The following is a 13,437-nucleotide window of genomic DNA, read 5'->3' on the forward strand; positions in this document are numbered from 1 at the left end:
GAGCCAGGAGTGACCAGCACTGGGCCACCTACCACTGTGGCACCATAGCCTGTCTCAAACGCATACAACCCTACAACATCACCATGGTGGCAGCCATCTACCTGGAGAACCGTTAGATTACAGTTTACATAATAAGAGCCATGTCCATAAAGTTTGTGTGCTTTTTGCTTTTCCCTGGAAATAATATTGATATTCATAGTCTCTGAGTAGTCATAGAAAGTAGTGGAGGCTGCTAAGGGGAGGATAATAATGGCCGCAACTGAGCGAATGGAATAGTATTTGATACCATTCCACTCATTGCACTCCAGCCATTTCCACGCGCGCGTCCTCCACAATGAAGGTGCCACCAACCTCATGTGATAGAAAGTCGGTAATTCCCCAGCCAGGTTTACTTCTCCAGAGCGAACACTGACGCTAGATGATGCTGTTGCACCAAGATGTCTCACTCAATGGTCTTTACTTTAATGTATGTGTTTGTTAGGCCTACTCACTGGCTACACTGATACTGATCCTATAATGCCGAATTAATATGCTTAATGCGCAATTACGCATTTAGATTTTTTATTGGCTGAAAAATATATAATGGATAGAATAGGCTACAAATATTGAATTACTCTGCATTCAATTATATGATTAGGCTAGAGGTCAAATTTGAAATGTATGGTGGAAAATTATCTACATATTTAGGCCAACTGCTCTCTAACATAATGTTATAACATTGCCATGTTCTCTCCTATCCAACGTTGCTTTCCTCTCCCTCTCCTCTTAATGAGGTAGGGTATGCTAACCCTTTATATAGACTATGCATTATTGCTACACTTATTCCTGCTAATGCGTCAAGGGATTCAGGGTAATGAAACAACAGTTTAAAACGGTAACCCTCCTATCTATTTTCTACGCGGGATAAAGGCATCATTTTACACGGGCTACTCTGCAACCCTCATAAAGTCGTAAATTATGTCCAATTCACATCACCGACAGAATTCAGTCAAAGGCCCTTATCTTGGATAAATATTTACTTCCCTGGGTTACGGCCCAGGAACAGACAAAAGCATCCCTGTCCTTTAGGCTTTAGGCTACACGGAATAAATGTAAGCAACAAAAACACATTCGGCCCAGTCGAATTGGTTTGGTGTAAACACTCCGGACAAACGAAGCAACCCAGAGAACTCGCTCTTTATGCATATATTACACACGACAGATGAAGGAATAAAATTGTTTGCTCACACATCTATCTAGGACCATGATAAAACTTGTTCACTGCCCACACAGAAAATGTAGCCCGAGGGTTGCGTGATTTTGAAAAGGGTGCTACCCAAGTGTGCTCGTTTTCTGCGCGCATTAGGACGTACGTAAACAGCTCACAGGGGATCCCCGCTCTTAAAATAACAGAGGTGAAGACACCAGATTTATGCTTTGTTTTGCTTTGCGCTAGGTTTACAGACACCTCTCTCAAGTATTTCCGCTAAGTTCAACCTTAGTGTTCACCTTGCAGGGATATTACCTTATTCGATTGAAAAATGTTTTAAAAGTTTTAGTTTGAATGCAAAGAAAAAAGGTTTAATACAACGTATGTAAAACGTGTGTAATTGTCATCCATTTTATACAAATTAGGTCTACTTGGTATGGCTATAGCCATTCAAAGTAAATCCAAAGTAATTTAGAAGTATAGGTTTTTCATTCATAAAGTGATGTCAGTTTGATTCCATGTTTGTGATAGGTCCGTTGCTGGTTTTGGCTGGTCTCTGGTTGGTTTTTTATTTGTTGGGGTTGTGATATCCAGGAGGAGTGGCTGGTTATCGGAGTGCTCCTTGGGAGAGCGCAGAGACAGAAGTTCGCACCAGTTTGCCTACCAATTCAGTCGGAGTCTCAATAGCAGCCGCACGGCAGGGGACGGACGCGCTGCCAGAACTCAGGATACCTACCCACTCAGATTCTGAAACAAGGCTCAAGCCTCCAGAACTGCCACCACGCACCAGACCTGTAATCCGATTGCCACCACACAAGAACTGACTCAAGGAATCTATTGGACACTGAAAAGGACAACTGTATTGTCTTTTTTCTTCATTTGTTATTTTTTTTTATTGTGGTCTCAGAATTGTTGCGCTGGTTAGGAAAAGCAACATATTCATACAACTTTCCAACTCTTTTCATCATCCCTAAATCTGAAAGGTAAGACGCTCATTCACAAAATATGTTATATTTATCCGTGGCTCCCATGATCTCTGTTTTATATAAATATCCCATGAAGTAGCCTAAACTTATGATAGCCAAACCACATCGATTGAAAACGCTGCTTCGGGCAACATGCTTGCGTTTTTGTAACAGCCTAGTCTACTCTATATGGTTTGTGGAGCGCTTTTTGGAGAGAGTGAGACAGTTCCATCAAAAATAAAAACAGAGAGGGACTCTCCGAATAAAGAACGCTTGCCTTTGAAAAGTCTGCCAGATAGAGGGGAAGGGCTTTTGTGGTTTACAACTCCGGGAAGTTAAGGTTATCAAACACATTTCAATCAAGCCCGGGCTCGCATGCTCTTTAAATTTGGTTCCCTTAGTTTGGCTGTGGCCTCTATTTCACTTGGCACGATGAATGTCGCGTAAAAAGGATGCACTTTTGAGGGAGTTGAAAAGGACACGCGGAAGGAAGTGTCCACGGGCTCGGGGCTCTGGGTCTGAGGCGCCCTGCTTTGTGCTCAGAACGGGGTTCCCATGCTCTCAGGGGTGACGGAGCACCCTCCAAAGCCGCCAGACGCAATTCACCAATATGCGTTCTCGCCCCATTCTATAGTGCGTGGCATACATTCTCTTCACTTGCCCTTTTTATAGTGGTGCTTGCCGATACAACATGCACACATGTTGGGAGGATTTGTGACTAAATGGGACATACGTTTTTGGAATAGTTTTCCTCCACCCTGTGCGAGCCCCCGCACCTGCGCTATAACGGCTATCCTGCTCTGATTACTCTCTCACACACGTATACTCACATTTGGAGACCTTTAAAAATCCTCTTCAATTTAAGACAAACTACTGCATATTGAAATGTATGAAAAGCAGCAAACAATTATTTTTTGTTACATTTTTTTGATAATTTATCATATTATTCCTCTCTTATTAACTTGTCTATTTCAATGTTTTTTTAGACAGACATTTATTTGAGTAGTAATAATATATTTTTGATTGATAAAACGTGTTATTCGTTTATAAATTATTTGTATAAATTAAATTTGTTATGAATTTTACGGAAGGAAATCAGAAGGTAAGGAATTCCAAGTTCTGCGCTTCCGTTATTCACCTTGTTTTTTTCAGCTGCAGTCCCCATTGGGCTCAGGAGTATAATGAGAGACAGACTCAGAATGGGAATTTGAATAACTGTTTTCAGTAGCAGAGAGAAGCCACTCTGCCTCCCGTACTTTCTCAGGAGAATGAATCATGAACAAAAGTCTGAAAATGGGAAAGTCTGTGTTGCATACCGTAACTAAACCGTGATTTGCATATGAAAACTCTGTGCTGAAAGAATTCCGCCAGTGTTGCTGCTGCCATTTATGCGTCCGGAGAAGTGACGAGCTGCAGTGTATATACAGTCTCCTTCTCGTTGCCTTTGCTTTGTGCGGACCGCTGGAGTGGGATGTCACGTCCAGAGTCGTTACTGGAAGATTAAGGACATAGCGACAGGTTTTTATTCCCTTCATTAAACTATTCATTATATCCACACCCTCTCCCAGTGTCCAAAACATTCACTCTGCAAATCCCTCATTATGCCTCCTCAAATGGACACAAGCAGAGGCAGTGCCCTCAGACTGACAGATCTCTCTCGTGAAGAACGGGTCTGTGCTCTCTGCCCAGCAGAACATAATGGAGACATGATTGACTCATTTCCCACGATGCTGTTCTATGCCCTTATCGTTGATATGCTGATGGGCAGAGAGTGGACCACTTCTTTCCCATGGGGCTTTTTGTGGGCTAATCTTGTGTGCTCTTCCCTTTAGTCACAATGACAGCAATGAAGTGCACATCAGTCAAAGGTGCGCCCCTCATTTGAATGGCTCATTTGTTGTGCAGTAATAGAAAGTGCCCTATGACCTGACCCGCTCCACCAAGCAACATTCCAGGATGCTGTGCTAACTGCTGCCTCACTCAGAGATGGACCACAAAACAGAAGAGAGAGAGAGGCAGGCAGGGATGGAAAATAGGCTCCCCTTTCTGAACACGCTATTGTCCCAGCAGCAGCATCATCTTTGTGGGCTGATGATGATGATGTGGATGGTTTAGAGACAGAATGTGAGTAATGATGTAGACTTATACACACTCTGGGTGAGAAGAGTTTGACGGTTTAGAAGACACACACAAACAGAGAAACTCACATTGTGCGCAGACAAATGTTCTGCCCCTGGACCGGAGCCCTAAACCACAGTCTCTATCAATTCATTAATGAGCTGTTTGGCTCTCCAAGAGCACCAGACGTGCTCTGGGTTTGGCTCGCCATCAGAATGGGCCCAGGTTATATGTGGTTGGTTCCATCTCAGCCTCTGAGCCCTCAGCCCTGCCTGTCTGTATCCCCAATCCCCTGGTTGGCCCTGAAGTGACAGCACAGCAGTGATGGAGTCTGCTACTGAAGACCTACCGACTGTAAACCTGCCTTCAGAGCAGCTTTAAGAAATCAAACAAAGGCTCCAGGTCCTGTGAGCCCTGCCAGGCATCTCGTTGGGGGGAATCTTAAATGTCTCTTTATTTGTGTTGAAATTAAAGTGTATTTTCTTCCCTCCCGTCCTGCTAATGCGCTCCATGTGGGAGCCGGCAGGAGGTTTACCCGTCCTGACAGGGAGTTATGGAGCTGGGGAAGGGAGGCTGGAGGGAGGATGGGGTTGGGACTGCGGCTGGAGGGAGACAGGGCGACCCAGAGAAGACATTGGAGGGATGGAGAGATGGAGGGGGGATGTGATAGTGTAGAGGTAGTCGGGTGGCTGGTGTACACGTCGCACAGACACTGGCAGGCACGCACGCAGACACGCACACACAATCTTCTTTTACATACACATGCTTATACATTCACACACACACGAGCACATTCATATACACACGCACACAGAGGCCCTCACACACTCTCCACATGGGTCTTTCATGTTGGACAGTTGGAGGGCAGAACTTCTGCAGGGCCATGTGAATGACAGGCGTAAACTGCTCTGTTGTGCATACATGTTCTCTGTCACTCAGAAACACTGATTACATGTGCTAGTCATCAGGCTGTGCTGGGCTGGCTTTACATTGACTGACTGACTTCTGGAATACCAGCTTAAACACACACTGACTCACCAACTGATCTCAAACAGCACACACATATAAACACATTCATAAACAAACACCTACATCCTTCAACCAAACTGACCACACACTATGACTTCTTTATCATGTAATACATTTAGTTTGTTTAATGTATGGATCGATTGAGACATAAAAATGGTATCCACAAGTTCATCTGACTCTGGGGAAGTAGATAAAGAGCCTCATTGCCAACATCCAGAAATATCCCATTAATATTATTATCTGGCTAAGTTGTCATTCACATAGTTCTGGTAAAGGCATGATAAAGACACAGGGTAAACACTGGTTCATTTGTTGTTGTCGTAGGAATTCAGGCGGAACTAACTGTCATTGTAAAGTTATATCATTTACATTTACATTTAAGTCATTTAGTAGACGCTCTTATCGTTATTACTTAGTTATTACCATGGGTTATACAGTTGAACTGTGACAGACTTTTATTTCCATCATTAATATCTTAATTATGCTTTGTGCACCTAACCTGTTCAGTATTATCCTTACCCCCTCCCCACCCTCAAGCTGCCACAACTTACCATTTATTATGCATTAGACTTTTTCTTTAACAACCAAAAGAGCTTCATGTTTTGAACAAAGTTCCAGTCGGAGTGAAACTGAAAAATAAATGAATATATAAATAAATAAAAAACGGCAGCAAAACAAAGTTGACACGATTGTGGCCGGCTCTGCCTTCAAATTATCCTCCCCCCAAATTACTATCATACATTCTCCCTCACTCTAATTAAACATTAGGCTTTATTTGTTCCAGATGCAGCTTTTTTGAAGTTTTATTTTGGTAACGGGAGCTAACTCGATGGCCTGCGAATGGTAGAGGCAGGCTTGCAGTCTCATGCATGCACAAACGATCCAGATTCCAGCCTGTATGACCCAGACATACTGCCTGTGCTGCACCACACAACCTCAAGGTCCAGACATTAGCACAGTCAAATCCAACTGTTTTAATGTGCAGGTGTCATCTTTCAGTGATGGCTCATACATGGGATCTGAGTCTGGATAGAGGAACGTAGCATTTAGTGGTAACGCTTTTCAGACTTGGGATACTGCAGCACTTTGACCAACTCAAACCCAAGCCATTAGTTTGAATCAGTAATACCACACACGGTGGGCAAGTTGCTTACATTGGAAACAGCACATCAAGTGCATGTTGGGTTATGCCAAAACATTTCGCAAGCAAATCTGCTGGACGATACCACACTAATTAATCATTGAGAGCGCACATATCCCGTATCTGATGACATCCGTCCAGTAGTGTCATTACGTGGGCTTGGTGCAGCAGGGACTGGGGCCTCTGGGAGCCTATGTGCTCTGTTTTGGGGCTGAATAGTGAGAGACAACTCTGTAGAGCTCTGTACATACCACCTCAGGGCTGTCTCGAGTATTAATAGACATGTCTTTGTTCCGCCCGACACGCTTCTGAAGTGGAATAAGACAAGCTGAGATAAGGATCTCCTCTCTGGGAGTCAAATCTCAAAGTACCACTTAAAAGGCTTTCCTTCACCTCTCTGAAGCCTGGCTGGATGATGGGAGGCTCAGCTCAGATACGAGAGGACTGAAGGGAGAAATTGACACAGCTGTCAAGGGCTTTTCTCTGGCTTGTGTTTTAAAAGGAGGACAATGTAGTAATGAAGCCATGTTTGTAGCATGGAAGCATGTCCAGCTTTGGGTTCTCTGGTTTGACTTATCTGTCTCTCCAGAGGGAGGGAGGAATGAGAGGATGTCTGTTTGACAAGGACAGAAAGAGGGAGGGATAGAGATTATATGTGTGTGCAAGAGGCAAAGATGAGCTATATTTGCAAGAGAAAAATAGATGGAAAGCTAAGGTGGAAAAGAAAGAGGGAAAGAGAAAAGGAGGGCAAGGAGGAGGGAGAGAGGGGTTATTAAAAGGACACACTCTCACTTGCAGTAAATGGCAGTAAAGTATCTGGCTAATCTGCCATCATTATCCTGATCAAATCACCAGGGATTTGGCTTTCCCATCAGCTGCAATCAATGTGGCCAAATCAATAGACAGAGGATATCTGAGTGTTCCTGAGCCTCAGTGAGTTGCAAAGACCTGTGTACTGAGCCACGTCCCATAGCCGTGGGGATATCTACTGAACAGTACAGTGTAGCGGCTGGTGCCAATCTCTCCTCCTCTTCTATCCCCATAAATCTAGTTTCTCTGACCTTAGGGAAGCCTTCTCACACTAGCCACTGTTTTTCTCTTGATCTTCTCCCTCTTTCTGGTCCAAAGTGTCTTCTCTCTTTTTGTCTGCCTTCCACTTCCTCTCTTTTTCCAAGAGATGGGGCCTCTCTCTGTCCATCTCTGTCTCTCACTTTCCTCTCTTTGGCAGCGTGTTACTGGTTTCCCTTCCATTCTGATAGACTTAACAGGCAAAACTGGAAGTACATTTTCAAGTTCTTCTTCCAAGTATTGATTGAAAGATTTCCAATATTCACTACTATGGCGTTTCTAACATGAATTATGCTTGTTCTGACGGTCCTGCATATCTGCTTTGTGTGTTACAGGAGGATGAGGCTGTGTTTTGGACCTCAGGGCTGGCCTCTGGCCCTGGCTCTAATGCTGGGGGTTGTAGTGGGCCAGAAGCTGCCCACGCGAGATGAGGGCCTGTTTCAGATGCAGATCAGAGACAAGACCCTGTTCCACGATTCCTCTGTCATCCCAGACGGAGCCGAGATCAGTGGATATCTGTTCAGGGACACGCCCAAAAGGTAACGAGTTTAGGTCTATATAAATACAGCCATCACTATCAACAACCATTACCAACATGTAGGTTGACTGCTCCAAACATATACATGTACTGAATGTCTTATTTTACCAAATGCATGAGACCAGATTGTGTATTGATCGAAAACAAACAGTGTTGTAGCCTTCCCACATTAAATAGCACTGTAGGCTCTGTACGACTTATGGCAAATGGATGCATGGGGAATATGGAATGCATTGTGATGTATACTAGTATGAGGAAATGCATTGTAGATGAGAAGGAGATGTTCATGTGATTTAGGTAATGCCTGCTGATAGAGACCCAGGTCATTAGCATTCCATAGAGTGACCATAGACTCAGTGTGTAGGATGGTTTTAGTAGTTAACCTTGTAGTTAACCCTGCATTCTGTTGGATCCCTGTCATTTACCTGGGCACTACTTCTTGTTTGTGAAGGTACTACTTTGTGGTGGAGGAGGACAACACCCCGCTGTCTGTGACGGTGACACCATGTGATGCTCCTCTGGAGTGGAAGCTAACTCTGCAGGAGCTGCCTGAGGAGGCCAGCGGAGAGGGATCTGGTAAACACAAATTATATGGGAATTTACATAAATGTGATTTATGGAATTATTAGCTAATGTAAATCAGGCTATTACAATACTTACATTGTAAAACGTGTGAAATATATAACAAGTACATAAACAATTATCTCAGTAAATCATCATGATGAACATGAACTAACAGCAACATCAACATTTGATTGATATGCTTTTGAATAAAATAAGAACGACTTTGTACATTTTGTTGTGGTTGGGCCGCGTTGGTGGTCGGCTTTTTTGGTGTGGTTGTGATATGGTTATTAACTAACTAGTGACACAGTGTCTGAACTGACCACACTGAAGTCTGAATTGACCACACATCTGTAGTCTGTGAAAAGGGCACAGCGCTCTGAGTAGAACAGACTGCCCTTGGCTGGCTGGTTGGCAGGCTGGCATACAAACACAGTGTATGAGTAAAGAGTTTAGAATGTGATTAAGCCTTCCTCGTTCCTCCCCCATAAACATCTTTAGATAGCTAGGTACAATAACCCCCCTTGTCCATTCCTAACGTATACTCCCTTTGTCCTCCAAAGGGAAGACTCTCTCTCTCTCTCAACCCTCTCATTCTCACACACTCGGTCACTCTCTCTCCATCTGGACAGTATCTTAGAAACACAAGAAATCAATCAACTCCCTCAAGCCCAGTCCCATTAGAGCCCAGACATGGACTGCAGCGGTGGTTTTATAGTGTGCATATGTGAGGGTGTGAAAGTACATGTGTGCACGTGTAGAACTATATAGGTGTGCATGTGTCTGTGCCAATGAATAAATGGGCTCCTTGCCTGATACCACCTGCTTTTTTGATGTTCATTCACTGTCCTAATAGATTATAGAATAGAGACTAAATACTGTAACACAGTTAATCTCCAATATGTGCTACACATGGCAGCTTAACATAGACCAAGCAGCCATTCACATAGGCTGAAGGTGATGTGTGAGTGGAGCACTAGCCGTCAGGATTGCATTCGTTTCCAGTGAACGCTGTAAATACACAAATGCACAACCTCTCTGTCTGTTCATATGTTTGCTCCTCTCTTTGCTGAATGTCTCGGCCTCGGATCGGATCTTTTAGCATTAATTTAGAACACCGTTGAGCCCACTCTCTGGTTGACAAGCATAATATTATGTTTCCTTGCTCAGCTGAAATAAGGCCTGAGACCGACTCCCTCATGGATAGGCTACAAGGTGCCTCTTTGTAGCATAGCTTCACAAGTTCCCAGGAAGGGCCAAGTGAATACCAGCCTGGGATTTTTGGGGATGTTTAGAGTGAAAACATGGTCGCTGGCTCGTGAGGGGCTAATCGTCCGTGTGGCTCGGAGAGAGCTTTACCATGACCTCAACAGGATCAACACATTAAACGGGTCATTTTTAGCCACCTGTGGAAATTACTTTACTTCAGGGCCCGAAAAAATTTAATAAAATAAACATTAGGGGAGGTTAGCAAAAAATATCTCAGGAGATGATGGGGTTGCTGTGATATGAAAGGAACTCATGTTAAGTCTTCCTGTGTGTTTTCCAGGTGAGCCAGAGCCCCTGGACCAGCAGAAGCAGCAGCAGGTGACAGTAGATGAGGGCACAGAGCTCTTCTCCTACAAGGGGAATGATGTGGAGTCCTTCGTGGCCACCAGCTCTCCCTCTGGCCTCTACCAGCTGGAGATGCTCTCCACAGAGAAGGACAGCAATTTCAAGGTGTACGCCACCACCACCCCAGAGTCTGACCAGCCCTACCCCGAGCTGCCCTACGATCCCCGGGTGGACATCACCGCCCTGGGCCGGACCACTGTCACGCTGGCCTGGAAGCCCACTCCTACGGGCGTTCTGATGGGCCAGCCCGTCCAGCACTGTGTGGTCATCAACAAGGAGCACAACTTCAAGAGCCTGTGTGCTGCCGAGGCTAAGATCAGCGCTGACGATGCCTTCATGGCCGCTCCAAAGCCAGGCCGGGACTTCAGCCCCTTTGACTTTGCTCACTTTGGCTTTGTCCCCTCAGACAATAACTTAAACCGAGGTCTCACCAGCAACAAGATCTCCCGCTCCTACACAGCCAAACCCAAAGCCTCTGACATTCAGAAAGTCTGCATTGGCAACAAGAACATCTTCACCGTGTCGGACCTGAAGCCGGACACTCAGTACTACTTTGACGTGTTTGCTGTGAACTCTGCCACCAACACCAGCACCGCCTACGTGGGCACCTTCGCCCGCACCAAGGTGGAGGCTCAGCAGAAGACGGTGGAACTGAAGGACGGCAAAGTGTCCGACGTCTTCATCAAGAGGAAGGGCAGTAAGTTCCTGCGCTTCACCCCAGTCTCCTCCCACCAGAGGGTCACTCTGTTCGTGCATGCCTGTCTGGACTCTGTTCAAGTGCAGGTGAGGCGTGACGGCAAGCTGCTGCTCTCCCAGAATGTGGAGGGAGTACGGCAGTTCCAGCTGCGAGGGAAGCCCAAGGCCAAGTACCTGATCCGTCTGCGAGGCAGCAGGAAAGGAGCGTCCACCCTGAAGGTTTTGGCCACCACAAAGCCCAGCAGCAAGCAGCCCTTCCCATCGCTACCCGAGGACACACGCATCAAGGCCTTCGACAAGCTGCGTACCTGCTCCTCTGCCACTGTGGCCTGGCTGGGAACGCAGGACCGCAACAAGTTCTGTGTCTACAAAAAAGAGGTGGCCGAGAGCTACGGCGAGGAGCAGCGGCGCCGTGAGCAGAACCAGTGTGCCGGGCCCGAGACGCGCAGGAAGTCAGAGAAGGTCCTCTGCAAGTACTTCCATAGCCCCAATCTGCAGAAGGCCGTTACCACGGAAACCATCACAGGGCTGGAGCCGGGCAAGACCTATCTGCTGGACGTTTATGTGGTGGGCCACAGCGGTCACTCAGTCAAATACCAGAGCAAACTGGTGAAAACGAGGAAATACTGCTAAAAGACTGCACAGAATAAATCTATTATAAATATATATATTAAAAAAGTTTTATTTAACTCTAAGTGATATTCTACTAAGGAGTGTATACAGACTGATTACTCACACAGTTGATGGGCCTGTGGCAGAGACTTAACTGTTTGCAGAAAGAGATATCAACCTGTATATTTATGTTTACATTTCATTGTTGGCACATTTTTGGGCGATTCATAGGTGAGAGGTGCTCTGTTGCCTGTGCTTGGGGTCCCAGAATCTCGTTGCCAACAGGGAGACTTCAGAGCTTCAGAGAAGAGACTGTTTCATCTTGTGCATCTCTCTGTCGCTGCATGACTCTTGCGTTCCTCTGTCAAAATTGTTTGTTACTTCAGTTTCAATTTACGTTGACCTGCAGAGATACAATAGCTACCAGCCATGTATAGTTCTCTCAGTGCATTATTCACATTTAGGATGGATTTAAATTATTTTATACTTCTTTGCCTCTTTTGGTTTGATTGTTTGTTTTTATTGATCATGATGACTATTACTGTTATGAAGAAATAATTCAAATTCTATGAGGAAATTGTCATTGTGGAGACATTCCGTTGTGTAACTCAGCCAGTGTGTGCTCTAGAGCCTGTCTGTAAATGTGTTCTGTGCTGGAGGTCTGTGTGTTACCACTGTATCGCTGTGTGTGTCACATGTACAGAGTTGTCCTGCCAATATTCATGTACATAAACACTAAATATAGAACAAGTAATCCCTGTGTCACCCTGGGTGTCATGTTCTTCTGTGGGCTAGTTAACATCAGATACTGTAGATATATGGAGGGTGTCAGGCATCACTGCAGCAGTGTATCAGCAGAAAGGAGACTATACAGTGCCTATAGATTTTACATTAGGCTTAAGTTATGTCCATGTACGCATAACATGACCCTTGATATAAATGATTACTGACATAAGAAAAATTTCCCATGGACATACAGTACCAGAGTGAATGGGACTGCCAGAGTGAAGTATTTGGATGAACTTATTTGAATATTGGTAAATGTTGTCATATGCCAGGTGTCAAAAGTTGTCAAAGGTAGTCTACACCGGTACAACGTAGAACTATTGTCACATCAGTGTCTGCAATCGTTTCGTGTTTACATGTGTTTTAGGATGTAGGGTAACAGTTTTAACCACACACACTTGCCACATGTAAGAGATGAGGAGGAGTTCAGCAAGACACACACCGACACAGACCCGATCACACACACATCCACACATTGTAATTAAGAGTGGTCACAGTTGAGTGGAAAAGTCCTGACTGTTGTGGTTAAGACAAACAGCTGTTTCTTGTGAATCTCCATGTTTCCATCACAACCCGATTCTGAGCAGTAACGCTCAGATTCTCCACCACAACTCCCTGTCAATCAAACGACCCCGTTCAGAGGAAGCGTAGAGGAGGCTCCACCTGGCTTACATTAACCTGCTGTTGCCCTGGAATAATGTGGAGCTCCCAGAGAGCTGTGGGAATGTCATGGATAGGCCTGTAAACTCCTACTAATAAAGCCAGTCAGTAGGGACTGCTAGTGCTATGCTCTGAGGGTCAACACACTCATGAATAAGGTCTGAATGGAAGTAGATGGAGTTTTAATGAAGCCAAGGCCCTCCTTCATTGTCTCCATACTAGTCACTTAGGAAGCATAAGCCTGAAACAAATAAAAACTCACATTTTCTTCTTGATATACACTCATCTGGAGCTCACGGGCGAGAGATGCTGCTCTCTCTCTTCTCTCTCTCTCCAGTTAATGTCACCTCTCTCATATCTTACTGACACCTACCATGACACCTACCCTCTTTCCATTTACTGTAACAAGCATCCTCACCCACTGAGCACCAACCGACACCAGACGTCCATGGACGTT

At 45.0% G+C, this 13,437-nt stretch overlaps 1 protein-coding gene across 1 annotated transcript; it reads left to right on the forward strand.

Annotated features, from left to right (window-relative positions):
• Positions 1-1,771: 1,771 nt before the first annotated feature.
• On the forward strand, positions 1,772-12,299 carry LOC121540177 (protein NDNF). Its single transcript, XM_041848844.2, has 4 exons — positions 1,772-2,172; positions 7,846-8,049; positions 8,500-8,624; positions 10,162-12,299. Exons 2-4 carry the CDS (start codon positions 7,850-7,852, stop codon positions 11,553-11,555), a joined length of 1,719 nt encoding a protein of 572 aa, XP_041704778.1. The 5' UTR covers positions 1,772-2,172; positions 7,846-7,849; the 3' UTR covers positions 11,556-12,299.
• The last annotated feature ends 1,138 nt before the right edge of the window (positions 12,300-13,437 follow it).

The sequence above is a fragment of the Coregonus clupeaformis genome, chromosome 26 (genome assembly GCF_020615455.1).
Source record: "Coregonus clupeaformis isolate EN_2021a chromosome 26, ASM2061545v1, whole genome shotgun sequence".
NCBI classification, from domain to species: domain Eukaryota; kingdom Metazoa; phylum Chordata; class Actinopteri; order Salmoniformes; family Salmonidae; genus Coregonus; species Coregonus clupeaformis.